Source organism: Scyliorhinus torazame, chromosome 14 (assembly GCF_047496885.1).
Source record: "Scyliorhinus torazame isolate Kashiwa2021f chromosome 14, sScyTor2.1, whole genome shotgun sequence".
Taxonomy (NCBI): Eukaryota; Metazoa; Chordata; class Chondrichthyes; order Carcharhiniformes; family Scyliorhinidae; genus Scyliorhinus; species Scyliorhinus torazame.
In genome coordinates, this window is record NC_092720.1 from 7,113,820 (window position 1) to 7,134,446 (window position 20,627).

At 46.7% G+C, this 20,627-nt stretch overlaps 1 protein-coding gene across 2 annotated transcripts in view; it reads left to right on the top strand.

Annotated features, from left to right (window-relative positions):
* abcf3 (ATP-binding cassette, sub-family F (GCN20), member 3) overlaps window positions 1–20,627 on the top strand; it is a 132,366-nt gene that overhangs the window by 96,475 nt on the left and 15,264 nt on the right. For both annotated transcript variants that reach the window (XM_072473645.1, XM_072473646.1), the window contains 6 exons: window positions 2,306–2,382; window positions 5,475–5,519; window positions 6,451–6,583; window positions 9,971–10,059; window positions 16,048–16,139; window positions 19,108–19,240. In XM_072473645.1, coding sequence (XP_072329746.1) covers window positions 2,306–2,382; window positions 5,475–5,519; window positions 6,451–6,583; window positions 9,971–10,059; window positions 16,048–16,139; window positions 19,108–19,240 — 569 coding nt within the window. The remainder of the gene's footprint in view (window positions 1–2,305; window positions 2,383–5,474; window positions 5,520–6,450; window positions 6,584–9,970; window positions 10,060–16,047; window positions 16,140–19,107; window positions 19,241–20,627) is intronic.

The window sequence follows — 20,627 nt, forward strand, 5'->3', positions numbered from 1 at the left end:
GGGGTTAGCTGAAGTGGACTGGGCAGATAGATTAGCAGGAAAGACAGTAAACAAGCAGTGGCAGACATTTAAGGAAGTAATTCATGACTCTCGCCAAAAATATATTCCAGTAAGGGGGAAAAACTCAAAGAGAGGGATAAACCACCATGGCTACCCAAGGAAGTTGAGGAGCGTTTTAAGTTGAAAGAAAAAGCAGATAAGGAGGCAAAAGTCACTGATAACCCCGAAGACTGGGATAAATTCAGAATCCAGCAAAGGAGGATTGAAAAGATAATAGAGGGGGAAAATAAACCACGAGAACAAACTAGTGAGGAATATGAAAACTGGCAAATATTTTAAATATTTGACTTTAAATATACAAAAAGGAAGAGCGAGGTCAAAGTGAACTTAGGCCCCATAGAAAATGAATCTGGGAAGAAAGTTATGGGGAACAAGAAAATGGCAGAGGAGTTAAACAGATATTTTGCATCTGTCCTTACGGTGGAAGATGCTTCGAATATTCCATTAATACTAAAGAATACGGGGGAGAGCAATTAAATGCCATCACTAGAGAAGTAGTATTAGACAAACTAATGGAGCTAAAGGCAGATAAGACACCTGGCCCTGATGGCTTGCACCCTAAGATCCTTAAAGAAGTAGCTACAGAGGCAGTGGGTGCATTGGTTATAATTTTCAAAAAATCCTTGGATTCTGGAGAGGTACCAGAGGATTGAAAAACTACCAAAACTATTGAAAAAGGGAGGGAGGCAAAAAGCGAGTAACTATAAGCCAATTAGTCTGACATCAATTGTTGAAAAGATGTTGGAAGCAATTATTAAGGAAGTCTAGTCAAGCAGAGTCAGCATGGCTTCATGAAAGGGAAGTCGTATCTGACTAATTTATTCCAGTTTTTGAGGAAGTCTCAATCGGAGTGGATAGAGGGGAACCAGTAGATGTTGTATTTGGTCTTCCAGAAGGCGTTTAACAAGGTGCCTCACAAAATGTTAAGTCATAAGATAAGACACGGGCTCGTTTAGCACAGTGGGCTAAATCGCTGGCTTTTAAAGCAGACCAAGGCAGGCCAGCAGCGCAGGTTCAATTCCCGTACCGGCCTCCCCGAGCAGGCGCCGGAATGTGGCGACTAGGGGCTTTTCACAGTAACTTCATTTGAAGCCTACTTGTGACAATAAGCGATTTTCATGAGCAAATGGTGTTGGAGGAAGTATATTGGCATGGGTAGAGAATTGACTAATGGGCAGGAAATAGCGAGCGGATAGAAGCATTAGCAGGTTGGCGAGCTGTAATAAGTGTTCGAGAGGGATCAGTCCTGGAACCCCAACTGTTTCCAATATATATTAATGACTTGGAGGAAGGAAGGGAATGTACTGTCGGCATATTTGTAGACAACACAAGTAGGTGGAAGGGCCGGATGCATGAGGGATACAAACAGTTGCAAAGAGAGATTGATAGCATAAGTGAGTGGGCAAATAGTTGGCAAAGGGAGTTTAATGTGGGAAAATGTGAAGTTGTCCATATTGGAAGGGAGAACAAAAGAACAGAGTTCTATTCAAATAGAGAAAAACTGTAGAAAGCTGCAACACAAAGAGACTTGGGGGACTTGTGCACGAAACACAGAAAGCTAGCACACAGGGGCAGCAGGTCATCAGGAAGGATAATGGAATGTTGGCCCTCATTTCAAGGAGGTTGGAGTTTAAGAGTCGGGAAATCTTGCTGCAGCTGTACAAGGTACTGGTGAGACCACATCTGGAATACAGTGAGTAGTTTTGGTGCCCTTATTTAAGGAAAGATATGATTTCATTGATGTCAGTTCAGAGAAGGTTCACTGGGATCCCTTGTGTGGCGAAATTGTCTTATGAGCAAAGGTCAAACAGGTTGGGACTCCACTCATTGGAATTTAGAAGAAGGCAGTGTGTCTAATTGAAATGTATAGGATTCTTAAAGGGCTTATAACAGGGTAAATGCTGAGAGGATGTTTCCCCTCATTGAAGAGTCCAGGACCAGATGGCAGAGTCTCAGGATAAAGGGGGGCCAATTTAAGACTGAGATGAGGCGGAATTTCCTCTCTGAGAGTTGGGAGTGTTTGGAACTCCTTGGCACAGAGAGCTGTGGGGACAGAGTCCTTAAGGCTGAGATAGATTCTTGATCAGTAAGTGAATCAAGGGTTACGGGGAAAGGGCAGGAAAGTGGGCATGAGGATGTCAGATCAGCCAGGAGCCTATTGAATGGTGAAGCAGGCTGAAGGGGCTGAATGGCCTCCTGTTCCTATTTCTGCTGGTCTTAATGTCAGTTTTTTTGAATCTGTTAGGTGTTCATCGACCGATTCCGATACAATGCAAACCGAGCTTCACAAGTGCAAAGCAAGCTGAAACTGCTGGAGAAACTGTAAGTATTATGTGCTCACGACAATGAATGTTAGACTGTTTAAGAATAAGGCACTGTGGCCAAGTGGCTGACCAGGCTTAATGGTCTTTGCACCACTGAGGCAGATGTTGAAGTGAAAAGCTACGGGTCGGGACTTTGAGAACTGTGAGGGGAACATCTGTTCTCAAGGGCTAGTTTGCAAAACCAATAATATACATTGCTGCTTCAATTTGACCCTTCAGTGCTGACACAGTGATGACAGTTCCGGGGATGAGAAGCTGGGTTTAAGAAATCCCTAATTTATTGTATAATGTGTTGAAGGTAAGTTAGCTGTTTTTAAAATTCTTCACGGGATGTGGGTGTCACTGGTGAGGCCAACATTTGTAACCCACCCCTAATTGCCCTTGAACTGAGTGGTTTGTCGTTTCAGAGGGCAACATCCGAAACATATGAACAAAGGGTAGAGATAGGCCATTCAGCCCCTCACCTATTCCACCATTTAATAAGATCATGGTTGATGTGATAATCTCAAATCTGCATCCCACCTACCCCTGATAACCTATCATTCCCTTGCTTATCAAGAATCTATCCACATCTCCCTTAAACTTTTTGAAAGACTCTGCTTCCACCACCTGTTCAGGAAGAGTCCCCAAGACAGTCAACTGAATGAAAATACTTTGCCCCTTTTCCGTTTTAAATGGGCGACCACTTATTTTTTAATAGTGTTATGAGTCAACCTTATTACTGTGAATCTGGAGTCAATTGTAGACCAGGTAAAGACGACAAATTTCCTTCCCTAAAGGGTATTCGTGAACCAGATGAGTTTTTACAACAATGGTTTTGTGATCACCATTACTGAGACTAGCTTTTCGTTTCCAGATTATTAATTGTATTTAAATTTCATCAGCTGCCATGGGGGGATTTGAACACATGTCCGCAGAACATTAGCCTGGCTCTGGGATTTCAGTCCAGTAACATTATCACTCTGCCACCGTCTCCCACTGTGCTACTGCCAGTCCTTAAACCAGTATTTAAGAAGCTCTTTGTACCATTGGTCTAAAAACAAACCTGAATTAAAGCTTAGTAAAGTTTTAATCTTGATTCTGTTGAGCAAAGAAGCCAAAGGCTCGACACCAGACACCTCCAATGCTTTATCAATCTGCAGCTGGTGTTGATGGGACAGGGTATGTTGCAGAGCAAGTGTAAAGCAGCCTACATCTCTGAACTTCTGATTCCCACTCTGAACTCAGGGGTTAACCGGATACCAAACACCGATGTTCACTATATCATATCAGCAAAAGATTTCCCTCAGGATCCTCTTAAGAGGATTTTGAGGATATCCAATCCATCGCAGTGACATCTGATGGAATGAAGTGCTGTCTGTGGCTTTCCACAAAAGTCCACCTTTACCTTCATGGTAGCCATCTTGGCCCATTGTCAAATGATGCAGGCTTCAAATCCCACTTCAAGCAGTCTGAATTCCAAGTTGACATCCAGTGAGGTATTTAGCCTAAGTTGGTGAACTGCCCCAACCCTCAATATGGAGAGTTGAGAAGGGGAGATGAGGGGGGGATTATGGCCTGACATGTTAAATACTTCATCCAGGACTGTGCCCCATGTTGCAGTATTTTGTACTCTTGTTAACGGTGCAGCACTGATCATTCCCTGTTCCACCAGCTTACGCATTCTGACTCTTCAGCTTAAATGTATTTGTTTAAACAGCGGTGGGAAGCTGCTAGCAAGGTGTTTACTGGAACCCGTTCCATCTCTGCTAGTGGACCAACCTGGTTGCAGTCTTAAAAATTCAGGAATTCCCTCCCGGACAGCACAGTGGGCGAACCTTCACCACGCAACTGTGGCAGTTCAAAAATCTAACTCACCACCACCTTCTCGAGGGTAATAAGTACAGGTCTTGCCAGCCAGCGATGCCCACATGCTGCAAATAAGTAAAAACAGGCTCACCTTTAGTGAGTATCCTGCTGAATACTTCTGGAGTATAAATTGCAGATAATGAACGACACAATGAAGCCAGCATCTTAAACACAGGTGACATAGTGGATTTTCCTTCTGATTTTTAAAAAATAATCTGTCTCAAACCAAAGTAAAGAAATTTTTAACCTTTAATTGCTTTTTACAACGTTTAAAATTAGACTTTTTAAGGGCAGATTTTTTTTGGGACAATTTATTGAAGTTTCTTTTTGATTTTAGGAACATGGGAATTAGGAGCAGAAGGCAATTCAGCCCTTCAAGGCATGTTCCGACATTCAGTCAGAGCATGGCTGATCTTTTCCCAGTCTCAAATCCGCCTTCTCACCTGTTGCCCATATTCCTTTAACCCGTTGTTTATCAGAAATGTATCTATCTCCTTTTTGAAACCATTTAATGACTCCGATTCCACCGCAGATTCACCACCCTCTGCGAGACACAGTTCTCCCTCATCTCAGTTCTAAATCCACCGCCACTCAACCTATATACGTGACCACTCGCTCTATTGTTTTAGTGGAATCTCTTGACGATCCTTATCAAAGGATCCACCTTCATTTCTAACCTGGGCAGATCTGAGAGCATCTGCGGATGAACAGAGCGAACGTTTCAAATCTGGATGACATCCAGACTCGAAACGTTAGCTTCCTTCTCTCTCCTCAAATGCTCTTGGACCTGCTAAGATTGTCCAACATTTTCTTTTTTTTTTTAAAACATTGAGAGTACACAATTCATTTTTTCCAATTACGGGGCAATTTAGCGAGGCCAATCCACCTATCCTGCACATCTTTGTTTTGTGGGGGCGAAACCCACGCAAACACGGGGAGAATGTGCAAACTCCACACGGACAGTGACCCAGAGCCGGGATTGAACCTGGCACCTCAGTGCCATGAGGCCGCAGTGCTAACCCACTGGGCCACCATGCTGCCCTCTGTCCAACATTTTCTGTGTTGGTTTCAGATTCCAGCACCCGCAGTAATTTGCTTTTTATTTCACTTCTAACCTGCGTTATCTCCGAGACACTGACTGTCTTTTGTGCATTTCTCGACCAAGTTTTGCATTTTGAACTTGAGTTGTTTGATTGTTTCTCATACATCTTGAATTTGTACTGATTAATTTCATTCTTTCAGGCCAGAGCTGAAGCCTCTTGAAAAGGAGCTGGAGGTGACAATAAGGTTTGTGCAGTGCGATGAAATGACAGAATGATGCAACACAGAAGGAAGCCAGTCTGTCCACTGTGTCTGTACTGGTCCCTTTGAAAAAAACTATGAAATTGTAAAGCTAATAAAAGTTCCTGCATTGAGGAGAAACCAAACCCAGGCCTCCAATGTGGCAGGCTAGAATTCTACTGAACTACCAATGCTTGCAGGACAATGGACTTTAAAATGAGTCTAATGTACCAGTGCGCAAAGTCATTCTTAACTTGATGTGGAGTCATTCACCTGAAGAAGGAGCTGTGCTCCAAAAGCTAGTGATTTGAAACAAACCTGTTGGACTTAAACCTGGTGTTGTAAGACTTCTTACTATTCTTAACTTGCACAGAGGATATTGCCTCTCCGGGTGGGGGGAGTGGGGGGGGGGGGGGGGGGGAGAGATGCTGCTAAGGCAGCACAGGGGCAGTGGGGAGCTTTCTAGACTGAAGAGAATTGTGTTAAAAGATAAATTACAAGCGGAGGGCATGGTATAAATCAGGATGTGTTTTTGGTAAATGCGATAATTGAGGGATATGTGATGGGCAGGTGAGGATGAAGGATATAGTGAAAGGTGGGAGGTCTGTTTAAATCTTTTGTAAAGGGGCTAGGTAGTAGGACTGAATGGTTTTCCTTTATTCCAAAATGACTTAAGTTTACAATGGGTTAGTGCAATAAAGGAATGAGTTGTGCTCTGTTCAGTCCCAGTCTGGGGAGGGACAAACTATTGGCGTGGTGCGTTATTGCTCAAGCTGGGGAAAATGGAGGATGGCAGAATAGAATGCGTGTTATTTTGACTGGCTATTTTTCCCCAGAGTATAAAACACTCCACTTCAGCTATGTCTGTGATTTGACACTGTTATTGTGATGCCTGCGTGTGTTTGGATTTGACTCCATGTTTTGTGTTCCTCCGCAGGTTTCCTGATAATTTTGAGAAGTTGTCCCCTCCAATATTACAGCTGACTGAAGTGGATTTTAACTACTCTACTGAGCATCCTATATTCATAAATCTCTCTGTGTCGGCCGATCAGGACTCCAGGATTTGTATTGTACGTACGTTTTTCCTCTTATTTTGTGTCTTAGGAAAGGTTGGACAGACTGGGTTTGTTTCCACTGGAGTTTAGAAGAGTGAGGAGTGACTTGATTGAACTCTATCCTGAACGGCCTTGATGATGTTTTCACATTTATTTTGCCGGATGTGGGCGTCGCTGGCTACCTGTTGAAGTGTTTTGAGAATGAAACTAGCAGAGTAGATAAGCGAGAACCAGTAGATAGAGTGCACTTGGATTTTCAGAAAGCTTTCAATAAGGTTCCAAACAAGAGGTTTGTGAACAAAATTAGAGCACATAGGATTGGGGGTTATAAACTGGCATGGATTGAGAATTGGTTAAAAGACAGTGTGACGACCAAGTTGGGAGGAGTGCACTCTGTCCCTGGTTCCACTGCTCCACAGATCACAACATCTGTTTAAATGATTTTTCCAGCTAGCTATATGGCCAAATGCGTCCTTTACGTAATGATCTCAGAATGACCACTCGATGCCCAGGATTCTTCAATAAACAACCAAATTATTAGTTTATTGTAAAACCAGTTTTGTAAGGAGATGGTAAAGCTTATTAACGTACAGTATGAAATGTAACGTACAATGACTACTCTTTCTAAATACCCTGGCTTGTGTGCGCACGCACCAAAAAGCTATAAAATGGAGGAATCCTGATCAAAAGGTAAAATGTTAAATGGTTCAAGGGAAAAGAATGGATGAAGGAGTCCCTGAACTGGTGTCCGGGTCACATGCCGGGCACTGGTCTGGGAAACAATCGATGACTCTTGCACTACTTTTCAGACGGACCTCACGGAAGATGTGCAATTATTTCGATTTCAGAATGTAGAGCAACTTGCATTCACTTTTTGCTTTTGACGGGACCTGAATCTTTAGGAGCTGTTGTCATCTTTACCCAAACAGTTGATGCTGTTTGGGTTTTTTTCCCCAAAAGCAAAACCCTAGCGGCTTTTAAACACAGTTGTCCAGGCATGTCCCTTCCCAAAGCCACGAGCCACCATATGACCCTTTTTGTAAACAGTCCTCCGGGGCTAAAGTGTTAAAACTGCTTAATTACCTTCTCAGGCAAAATGCTGTGTTTTCCAGTACCCAGAGTCCTTGCATTAACTCTTTAAAGGGCAGTGCCTTTTAAGAATGTTCTTAATCCTTGAAGATGAACCATTTTTAAAATACTTTCTTGTCGATATCGCAGGCTGTGCCAATACCCATCCCTAATTGCCCTTGAGGTGGCAAGAGTCAACCACATCGCTTAGTGTCTGCAGTCACATGTAGACAGACCAGTGAAGGATGGCAGATTCCTTCCCTAAAGGATATTAGTGAATCAGATGGATTTTTACAACAATTGACAATGGTTCCATGGTCATCATTAGACTTTTAATTCCAGATTTCTACTGAATTGAAATTTCACCATCTGCTGTGGTGGGACTTGAACCCGGATCTGCAGAGCATCACTCTGGGTCTCTGGATTACTAGTCCAGTGACAGTGGAATTAAGCCACTGCTTCACTTGCATGATTAGCGCTTATGACAACAGAAAACAGAGAAGGAATAAACTGGTCATTCTCGGGATGGCAGGTTGTGACCAGGTGTACCGCAAGGATCGGTGCTTGGGCTCCAGCTATTCAAAGTCTATATTCACAATTTGGACGTGGGGACCAAATGTAATGTTTCCAAGTTTGCTGATAGAAAAGTAAGTGGGCAGGAATATGGTAGATAGAATATAATATTAACAACTGTGAAGCTATCCACTTTAGTAGGATGCAGAGCATTTATTAAATGGTGAGTGATTGGGAGGTGTTGACATTCAAAGGGATTTTTATTGAATTCCAATTTCACCATCTGCCATTGTTGGATTTGAATCTGGCCCAGAGCATTACCCTGGTTCTCTGGATTACTAGTCCAGTGACAATAGCACTGTGCCACTACCTCCCCTAATGCAGGTCCAGAAAGCTATTAGGAAGACATTGGTAGGTTGACCCTTATTGCAAGAGGATTTGAGTACAGGAGTCTTGCTGCAATTATATAGAGCATTGGTGAGACTGCACCTGGAGTATTGCATACAGTTTTAGTTATTTTGTCAGAGTGCGAAGAAGGTTCACCAGACTTAGTCCTGGGATGGCGGGGGGACTGTCCTATGAGGAGACATTGAGGAGACTTGGCCTATATTCTCTAGAGTTTTGAAGAATGAAAGGTGATCTCATTGAAACATACTAAATTCTTACTGGGCTTGATAGGGTAAATGGAAGAAGGATGCTTCCTCTGGCTGGGGGTCTAGAACCAAGGGGCACAGCCCTCAGAATAAGGGGCAGACCATTTAGGGCTGAGACGAGGAATTTCTTCAGCAGGGGAGTGGTGAATCTCTAGAATTCTCTACGCAAGAGGACTGGAAGCTCAATTATTGCGTATCGTCACAATAGAGATTTCTAATTAAAGGTGCCAAGGTATATGGGGATAGTGTGGGGAAAATGTCATTGAGGTAGAACATCAGCCATGGGGCTAGGGAGGGGGGGGGGGGGGGGGGGGGTTGCAGGGAAGGTCGCCTAGAGGGAGGGGAGCTCATGAGGAACAGAGTAAGAACAGGGAAGAGAGCCACTTGAAGGAGGGATCACGGACCCCTCCCACACGGGGAGAAACCGGGGAAACAAAAGGACCCGCCCTCCCTCGAAAACTCGAAGTCAAAGGGGAAACGGAACCTTCCCCACCAACGAAATGGAGACAACTGGTGAGCGAGGGGAAGGATCCCAACAATATCTGTACATATGTGGGTAAATCTGGGTGCACTCCTCCCACCAAGCGACAGGAGCCCCAGGAAGAATTCGTCAAAACACTAAAAATTAACACTACTGTAAAAATGTAAATTTGTATTGGAGTCTCAGTCAGTTATGTGAATGCAAGGGGCTCGTGTCTTGTTTCTATTTTTGTTTTTTGCCACGATCGTTGTTGTTGTATTGTCATCATGCACAAAACTCTCAAGAACAGCTTCTTCCCTGCTGCCATCAGACTTTTGAATGGACCTACCTCCTATTAAGTTGATCTTTTCTCTACACCCTAGCTATGACTGTAACATTATATTCTGCAGTCTCTCCTTTACGGTATGTGTTGGCTGTATAGCGTGAAAAAAACAATACTTTTCACTGTATATTAATACATGTGACAATAATAAATCAAATCAGTGAAAATATATATTTTTAAAGATCAGCCATGATCTAGTTGAATCACTGACCAGAGGAGCTGAATGGCCGACTCTTGTTTCTGTGTTTTTATACATGCTTCAGTAAACTTATCTTAATTAGTAGTTTAGCCTCCAGACTCTGGTTATTTACTGGAAAGCCTGTTTTTGTTGTTGTCGATTTCTAACCGCAGTCTTCTGTCAACAGGTTGGTGAGAATGGCGCTGGTAAAACAACACTTTTAAGGATACTGCTCGGGGTCCTGACACCGGTTCAGGGTATCAGACAAGCACACAGGTACAGTCTACAGTAACATCAAATGCATCTTCAGTCAGCCGTAAAAGGATACAAAGAAAAACTCTTGAGACACATACAATACTCGAAACACACAATTAAATCAACTTTGACAACACTCCCACTCTCTGAATCACACAGCAGATGAGGCTATTCGGCCCAATCATGCCTGTGCTGGCTCTTTACAGGAAGTATCCAATTAGTTCCACACTCTTACGCTCACCCCTATAGACCTGCAATTTCTTTGGAATAGAGAAACAGGAATAGACCATTCGGCCTGTTGACTACCACAAAGTCACTTTCCCGTGCTGTCCCCACCTCACTTGATATCAATAGTATCCAGAAATCTATCGATTTCTGTTTAGAACATGCTCAATGATGGAGCTTGTACTGCCTCGGGGTGTAGAATTCCAAAGATTCGGCAGCCTCTGAGTGAAGAAATTCCTCCACATCTCAGTGATCAATGGCCTGCCCCTTAACCTGAGACTGTGTCCCCTGGTTCTAGCCTCACCAGCCAGGGGAAACCTCCCCTCCACTTCTACCCCATCAGAATTCGATAAGTTTCAATGCGATCTCTTATTCTTCAAAACTCGAAGGATTACAGACCCAGTTTCCTCTTTTTGTTTTTCAAGTATTTATATAATTTATTTTTGAAATTGCTATTGAATTGCTTGCTTTGCAACAATAAGCTCTTGTTGCCTTACCCCTCATTCTTTTGCCAATTTGCCAATCTTTTTGTATTCTCTTAGCAATCTACCTGCCAATGACTGCAGTCGCTCCCTATTTACTCTAAGCCCCTCATGATTTTATACCAACCTTAACCTTCCCTACTTTTAAGGACTTTTACGCTACTTTTAGTGTAGAAGATTGTAGTTTAGTCGGGCAGTATGGTCGGCATGGGCTTGGAGGGCCGAAGGGCCTGTTCCTGTGCTGTACATTTCTTTGTTCTTTGTTGTTGTTTGTTGAGAATGATCCTAGCTTGAAACATTAACTCTTTTTTTTCTCCATAGATGCTGCCAGATCTGCTCAGTTTTTCCAGAATTTTCTGTTTTTGTTCCAGCTTGAGCAGTCCCTTACTGCACCTCTGAAACATTGCAAACATGGTTTTGTTTGATGTGCTATAACTATTATGTAAGCAGTAATGTCAGCCAAGTGAATAATGAGTCACTGAGGGAGACCCCATTCACAGCCAGTGTACAGTGTGAGGGAGAACCCATTCACAGCCAGTGTACAGTGTGAGGAAGACCCCATTCACAGCCAGTGTACAGTGTGAGGGAGACCCTATTCATAGCCAGTGTACAGTGTGAGGGAGACCCCATTCACAGTCAGTATACAGTGCGAGGGAGACCCCATTCACAGCCAGTGTATAGTGTGAGGGAGACCCCATTCACAGCCAGTCTATAGTGTGAGGGAGACCCCATTCACAGTCAGTATACAGTGCCAGGGAGACCCCATTCACAGCCAGTGTACAGTGCGAGGGAGACCCCATTCACAGTCAGTCTATAGTGAGAGGGAGGCCCCATTCACAGTCAGTGTACAGTGTGAGGGAGACCCCATTCACAGCCAGTGTACAGTGTGAGGGAGACCCTATTCATAGCCAGTGTACAGTGTGAGGGAGACCCCATTCACAGTCAGTGTATAGTGTGAGGGAGACCCCATTCACAGTCAGTCTATAGTGAGAGGGAGACCCCATTCACAGCCAGTGTATAGTGTGAGGGAGATCCCATTCACAGCCAGTGTATAGTGTGAGGGAGACCCCATTCACAGTCATTGTACAGTGCGAGGGAGACCCCATTCACAGTCAGTGTATAGTGTGAGGGAGACACCATTCACAGCAAGTGTATAGTGTGAGAGAGACCCCATTCACAGTCAGTGTACAGTGTGAGGGAGACCCCATTCACAGTCAGTGTACAGTGCGAGGGAGACCCCATTCACAGCCAGTGTACAGTGTGAGGGAGACCCCGTTCACAGTCAGTGTACAGTGCGAGGGAGACCCCGTTCACAGTCAGTGTACAGTGCGAGGGAGACCCCATTCACAGCCAGTGTATAGTGCGAGGGAGACCCGATTCACAGTCAGTGTACAGTGCAAGGGAGATCCCATTCACAGTCAGTGTACAGTGTGAGGGAGACCCCATTCACAGTCAGTGTACAGTGTGAGGGAGACCACATTCACAGTCAGTGTACAGTGCGAGGGAGACTCCATTCACAGTCAGTGTACAGTGTGAGGGAGACCCCATTCACAGTCAGTGTACAGTGTGAGGGAGACCACATTCACAGTCAGTGTACAGTGCGAGGGAGACTCCATTCACAGTCAGTGTATAGTGTGAGGGAGACCCCATTCACAGTCAGTGTACAGTGTGAGGGAGACCCCATTCACAGTCAGTGAACAGTGTGAGGGAGACCCCATTCACAGCCAGTGTACAGTGTGAGGGAAACCACATTCACAGTCAGTGTACAGTGCGAGGGAGACCCCATTCACAGTCAATGTACAGTGTGAGGGAGACCCCATTCACAGCCAGTGTACAGTGTGAGGGAGACCCCATTCACAGTCAGTGTATAGTGTGAGGGAGACCCCATTCACAGTCAGTGTACAGTGTGAGGGAGACCCCATTCACAGTCAGTGTATAGTGCGAGGGAGACCCCATTCACAGTCAGTGTACAGTGCGAGGGAGACCCCATTCACAGCCAGCGTAGTCACAGCCAGTGTATAGTGTGAGGGAGACCCCATTCACAGTCAGTGTACAGTGTGAGGGAGACCCCATTCACAGCCAGTGTACAGTGCGAGGGAGACCCCATTCACAGTCAGTGTAAAGTGTGAGGGAGACCCCATTCACAGTCAGTCTATAGTATGAGGGAGACCCCATTCACAGCCAGTGTACAGTGTGAGGGAAATCCCATTCACAGTCAGTCTCTAGTATGAGGGAGACCCCATTCACAGCCAGTGTACAGTGTGAGGGAAACCCCATTCACAGCCAGTGTACAGTGTGAGGGAAACCCCATTCACAGCCAGTGTACAGTGTGAGGGAGATTCACAGCCAGTGTATAGTGTGAGGGAGACCCCATTCACAGCCAGTGTACAGTATGAGGGAGTACCCATTCACAGCCAGTGTACTGTGTGAGGGAGTCCCCATTCACAGTCAGTGTACAGTGTGAGGGAGATCCCATTCACAGCCAGTGTACAGTGTGAGGGAGACCCCATTCACAGCCAGTGTACAGTGTGAGGGAGACCCCATTCACAGTCAGTGTATAGTGTGAGGGAGATCCCATTCACAGCCAGTGTACAGTGTGAGGGAGACCCCATTCACAGTCAGTGTACAGCGCGAGGGAGACCCCATTCACAGTCAGTGTATAGTGTGAGGGAGATCCCATTCACAGCCAGTGTACAGTGTGAGGGAGACCCCATTCACAGTCAGTGTACAGCGCGAGGGAGACCCCATTCACAGTCAGTGTACAGTGTGAGGGAGACCCCATTCGCAGTCAGTGTACAGTGTGAGGGAGACCCCATTCACAGCCAGTGTATAGTGTGAGGGAGACCCCATTCGCAGTTGGTGTATAGTGTGAGGGAGATCCCATTCACAGCCAGTGTATAGTGTGAGGGAGACCCCATTCACAGCCAGTCTATAGTGTGAGGGAGACCCCATTCACAGCCAGTGTACAGTGCGAGGGAGACCCCATTCACAGTCAGTGAACAGTGTGAGGGAGACCCCATTCACAGTCAATGTACAGTGTGAGGGAGACCCCATTCACAGCCAGTGTACAGTGTGAGGGAGACCCCATTCACAGTCAGTGTATAGTGTGAGGGAGACCCCATTCACAGTCAGTGTACAGTGTGAGGGAGACCCCATTCACAGTCAGTGTATAGTGCGAGGGAGACCCCATTCACAGTCAGTGTACAGTGCGAGGGAGACCCCATTCACAGCCAGCGTACAGTCACAGCCAGTGTATAGTGTGAGGGAGACCCCATTCACAGTCAGTGTACAGTGTGAGGGAGACCCCATTCACAGCCAGTGTACAGTGCGAGGGAGACCCCATTCACAGTCAGTGTAAAGTGTGAGGGAGACCCCATTCACAGTCAGTCTATAGTATGAGGGAGACCCCATTCACAGCCAGTGTACAGTGTGAGGGAAATCCCATTCACAGTCAGTCTCTAGTATGAGGGAGACCCCATTCACAGCCAGTGTACAGTGTGAGGGAAACCCCATTCACAGCCAGTGTACAGTGTGAGGGAAACCCCATTCACAGCCAGTGTACAGTGTGAGGGAGATTCACAGCCAGTGTATAGTGTGAGGGAGACCCCATTCACAGCCAGTGTACAGTATGAGGGAGTACCCATTCACAGCCAGTGTACTGTGTGAGGGAGTCCCCATTCACAGTCAGTGTACAGTGTGAGGGAGATCCCATTCACAGCCAGTGTACAGTGTGAGGGAGACCCCATTCACAGCCAGTGTACAGTGTGAGGGAGACCCCATTCACAGTCAGTGTATAGTGTGAGGGAGATCCCATTCACAGCCAGTGTACAGTGTGAGGGAGACCCCATTCACAGTCAGTGTACAGCGCGAGGGAGACCCCATTCACAGTCAGTGTATAGTGTGAGGGAGATCCCATTCACAGCCAGTGTACAGTGTGAGGGAGACCCCATTCACAGTCAGTGTACAGCGCGAGGGAGACCCCATTCACAGTCAGTGTACAGTGTGAGGGAGACCCCATTCGCAGTCAGTGTACAGTGTGAGGGAGACCCCATTCACAGCCAGTGTATAGTGTGAGGGAGACCCCATTCGCAGTTGGTGTATAGTGTGAGGGAGATCCCATTCACAGCCAGTGTATAGTGTGAGGGAGACCCCATTCACAGCCAGTCTATAGTGTGAGGGAGACCCCATTCACAGCCAGTGTACAGTGCGAGGGAGACCCCATTCACAGTCAGTGTATAGTGTGAGGGAGATCCCATTCACAGCCAGTGTACAGTGTGAGGGAGACCCCATTCACAGTCAGTGTACAGCGCGAGGGAGACCCCATTCACAGTCAGTGTATAGTGTGAGGGAGATCCCATTCACAGCCAGTGTACAGTGTGAGGGAGACCCCATTCACAGCCAGTGTACAGTGCGAGGGAGACCCCATTCACAGTCAGTTTACAGTGTGAGGGAGACCCCATTCACAACCAGTGTACTGTGTGAGCGAGACCCCATTCACAGTCGGTGTACAGTGAGAGGGAGACCCCATTCACAGCCAGTGTACTGTGTGAGGGAGACCCCATTCACAGTCAGTGTACAGTGTGAGTGAGACCCCATTCACAGTCAGTGTATAGTGTGAGGGAGACCCCATTCACAGCCAGTGTACAGTGCGAGGGAGACCCCATTCACAGCCACCTTAAGGCTGATGCTGATGACTCTGTGATCGAGCTACAAGGACCAGGGGGCGTTGTTTGCGCTGATTGTCACTGCAAATTGAGAGGTCAGCTAACCCGCATGGTATTCTGCGACCTTACAAAAATAACTTTAATGTTCAAGTCTGTGCAAATGGGTTTAAGGCAGGATTGAGCTTCACAAGTATGTTGAGCTCAGGTATTTTGACAAGTGAGTCTACAGGAGATTTGAACCTGCCCACATTCTCATACTTTGGCAGCACTGATAATTTCAACCTTTCATTATATCAGATTCGAAATGAAGATCGAGCAATCTTAGTTAGAAAAATGAATGTTTCAAATTGGCTCCCGTGCTGTGCTGTATTATTTGGTTTAACAGGATTCTAATTCCAGTCTGTGTTGGTACCTTGGTCAGAATCATTTTTGTTATGTCAGTGTTGCTGAAGATGGTGTTTGAAGTGGGGCAGTGAATGTCAGCAGATTGTTCTTCCCTGCTGTACTGACAGGAGAAATGGACCAAGAAGTGGAATCCTGCCCCAGTATGAATTTCTGCATCACCGCAAGAGGAAAAGCAATGACACTTCTGTCTCTCACTGAACCCTTTTCATTTCTTTCTCGGTTTCTCTGGACAGGAATTTAAAACTTGGCTATTTTTGTCAGCACCATGTGGACCAGTTAGAAATGAATGTCAACTCGGTTGAACTCTTGGCATTAAGATTTCCAGGTAAGGAACACTGAGAATCTGTGGCGGGGTTGGGGATGGTGATAGAAGAGATGATAAACATTTAAATACCCAAGCTGGACACAATGACAAAATGCAGAATCCTGGATTCAGAATATGCTTTTTCTCAAAGCCAGGACACTGTGATGCGCTTCTCTGCCATTAGCTGCCTCTTGATTCCATGCTGGTTTCAGGGAGTCCCAAAATAATTTACATAGAATCACACAGAAAATACAACATTGAAACGGGCCATCCAACTTCATCAATATCATCATAACCTCCTATTCCTTTGCCCAGCTTCCCCTTAAATTATATCATTGCTATTTACTCCATGTGCTAGTGAGTTCAATGTCCTCACCACTCCCTGTGCTAGTGAGTTCAATATCCTCACCACTCCCTGTGCTAGTGAGTTCCACATCCTCACCACTCCCTGTGCTAGTGAGTTCCACATCCTCACCACTCCCTGTGCTAGTGAGTTCCACATCCTCACCACTCCCTGTGCTAGTGAGTTCCACATCCTCACCACTCCCTGTACTATTGAGCTCCACATCCTCACCACTCCCTGTGCTAGTGAGCTCCATATCCTCACCACTCCCTGTCCTAGTGAGTTCAATATCCTTACCACTCCCTGTGCTAGTGAGTTCAATATCCTCACCACTCCCTGTGCTAGTGAGTTCAATATCCTCACCACTCCCTGTGCTAGTGAGTTCAATACCCTCACCACTCTCCGCGCGAGAGGTCAATATCGTTACCGCCCCATGCGCTAGTGAGTTCCACATTCTCACCACTCCCTGTGCTAGTGAATTCAATATCCTCACCACTCCCTGTGCTAGTGAGCTCCATATCCTCACCACTCCCTGTGCTAGTGAGCTCCATATCCTCACCACTCCCAGTGCTAGTGAGCTCCACATCCTCACCACTCTCTGTGCTAGTGAGCTCCACATCCTCACCACTCCCTGTGCTAGTGAGCTCCACATCCTCACCACTCCGTGCTAGTGAGCTCCACATAGATTTCATAGAATTTAAGTGCAGAAGGTGGCCATTCGGCCCATCGAGTCTGTACCGGCTCTTGGAAAGAGCACCCTACCCAAGGTCCACACCTCCACCCTATCCCCATTACCCAGTAACCCCACCCAACACTAAGGGCAATTTTGGACACTAAGGGCAATTTATTATGGCCAATCCACCTAACCTGCACATCTTTGGACTGTGGGAGGAAACCGGAGCACCCGGGGGAAACCCACGCACACACAGGGAGGATGTGCAGACTCCGCACAGACAGTGACCCAAGCCGGAATCGAACCTGGGACCCTGGAGCTGTGAAGCAATTGTGCTAACCACAATGCTACCATGCATCCTCACCTCTCCGTGCTAGTGAGTTCAATATCCTCACCACTCCCTGTGCTGGTGAGCTCCACATCCTCTCCGCTCCCTGTGCTAGTGAGCTCCACATCCTCACCACTCCCTGTGCTAGTGAGCTCCACATCCTCACCACTCCCTGTACTAGTGAGTTCCACATCCTCTCCACTCCCTGTGCTAGTGAGCTCCACATCCTCACCACTCCCTGTGCTAGTGAGCTCCACATCCTCACCACTCCCTGTGCTAGTGAGCTCCACATCCTCACCACTCCCTGTACTAGTGAGTTCCACATCCTCTCCACTCCCTGTGCTAGTGAGCTCCACATCCACTCCACTCCCTGTGCTAGTGAGCTCCACATCCTCACCACTCTGTGCTAGTGAGCTCCACATCCTCACCACTCCCTGTGCTAGTGAGTTCCACATCCTCACCACTCTGTGCTAGTGAGCTCCACATCCACTCCACTCCCTGTGCTAGTGAGTTCCACATCCTCACCACTCCCTGTGCTAGTGAGTTCCACATCCACTCCACTCCGTGCTAGTGAGCTCCACATCCTCACCACTCCCTGTGCTAGTGAGCTCCACATCCTCACCACTCCCTGTGCGAGTGAGCTCCACATCCTCACCACTCCCTGTGCTAGTGAGTTCCACATCCACTCCACTCCCTGTGCTAGTGAGCTCCACATCCTCACCACTCCCTGTACTAGTGAGTTCCACATCCTCTCCACTCCCTGTGCTAGTGAGCTCCACATCCTCACCACTCCCTGTACTAGTGAGTTCCACATCCTCACCACTCCCTGTGCGAGTGAGCTCCACATCCTCACCACTCCCTGTGCTAGTGAGTTCCACATCCACTCCACTCCCTGTGCTAGTGAGCTCCACATCCTCACCACTCCCTGTACTAGTGAGTTCCACATCCTCTCCACTCCCTGTGCTAGTGAGCTCCACATCCTCACCACTCCCTGTGCTAGTGAGTTCCACATCCACTCCACTCTTTGGGTAAAGATGCTTCTAAGTTCCTTATTTCATTTCTTGGGGACTACCTTATATTCCTAACCCTAGTTTTTCACTCCGCACAAACCGCTTTAGTCTGTGTCTACCAATCAAAACCTTCCATACATTTTAACTACCTGCGCAAAGTCATACCCATCGCATTGTAGTTTGAAGAAAAACGAGACTCCAGTGATTTGACAATTCCTGACGGATATCCTTGCATTTATGATACCGTTCTCTGAAATCTCTTTTACATCCCCCCCCCCCCCTCCAGCAAACCCCTGACGTTCCTCAGGGAAACGCGCTGCTCCTGGACGCATGCCCCATCTTTCCCCCCCCCTCAGACGTCTCCCCCCACTATTCCTCTGCCGATTTCGCTGCTGTTGTTTTCTCCCCCCCCCCCCCCCCCCCCCCCAAAAAAAAAAACTATACACCGCCTCCACAAGCCAAGGTGTGAGATTGAAGAAGGAAGGTGTGTGCAGTGTTTCTGGGTTTACCCTCTCGGTTTCTGGTTACACCCTGGTGTCCTGAACACTGACTGGGCTGTGACTGTATCTCCAGCAACTGGTGGACGCTGCTTCTTCGATACTTCCGACAGATTCTTGTGTTTGCTGTGTTGACAGGGCGGCCCGAGGAGGAGTACCGGCACCAGCTGGGTGGCTATGGGATATCGGGAGACCTGGCGGTCCGACCTGTTGCCAGTTTATCAGGAGGACAGAAGAGCAGAGTTGCGTTTGCACAGATGACAATGGCCCGGTAGCTAGCGTGTCTTTCCTGGTCGATGTTTATTGTTGGTTCATGTGTCTCACTCTGTCCTTTGCTGCAGAATAAATCTCAACTTCTTCATTTCCCCTGTAGAAACTTGGCCATTCCTCTCTCATTCACGTTTCTCTTCCCTTCTTCTGATTCTTTACACCAACTCTGTGTTTCCCATGTCTTTGATTGTCTTCTCCATTGTTTGCAGATGTACATGGACAGTGTGACAGCCCCCCTCCCCCACCTCATGTCTCTCGCAGCTCCGCCCCCACCTTAGATGCACCACCTTGTTGCCTCGACCTAGCCCTCTTTCACCCACCCTGCCTTGCTGCCTCGATCTAGCCCTCTTTCACCCACCCTGCCTTGCTGCCTCGATCTAGCCCTCTTTCACCCACCCTGCCTTGCTGCCCCGATCTAGCCCTCTTTTGTTAAGTAATGGGTTAAGAGACATTGCAATTAGTTGTCTCATTTCTGTTAAGTATCCATTAATTGACACTGATATGTAAAGGGGCTTCAGGTGGCCTCTGTCAGGAGTGTTGTTAAGAGTTTTGTGCAGAGGCTGTGGAAGTGAAATACAGGGTGTTTGGTGAAAAGGAACAAGAACTTTAGAATCTTCACATCCGCAACTAAAATGTCTAACAATTAGTAGCAGAGGATGGTTGCTGTGTAAATGTGAAGGGTTGGAAGATACAACTTTTCCTGATCAAACCAGGGAGTGAGTGAGAAAAAAAAAGGGATATATGGCTGAACCGAGGATAAAGATGGCTGGATATGACTATCCTCCCTTATTTTCTGAAAGGGAATCGTACGGCCAATGGAGAAGTGCAGTAGTTATGTGGACTAAGGTAACTGCTTTGGGAAAGAGAAAACAAGGTATGGCATTGGCTCTTTCTCTACCATATGGCAGTAAAATCCGAAACAAAGTGCTTTCTGAGCTGGAATTGGAAGAGTTAGAGTCAGAAGAAGGTCTGGAGACTTTATCACATTATATGGATAAGATTTATAAGAAAGATGACTTGTTAAGTGAACAAAAAAAGAACAAAGAAATGTACGGCACAGGAACAGGCCCTTCGGCCCTCCAAGCCCGTACCGACCATGCTGCCCGACTAAACTACAATCTTGTACACTTCCTGGGTCCGTATCCCTCTATTCCCATCCTATTCTTGTATTTGTCAAGATGCCCCTTAAATGTCACTATCGTCCCTGCTTCCACCACATCCTCCGGTAGCGAGTTCCAGGCACCCACTACCCTCTGCGTAAAAAACTTGCCTCGTACATCTACTCTAAACCTTGCCCCTCTCACCTTAAACATATGCCCCCTAGTAATTGACCCCTCTACCCTGGGGAAAAGCCTCTGACTATCCACTCTGTCTATGCCCCTCATAAT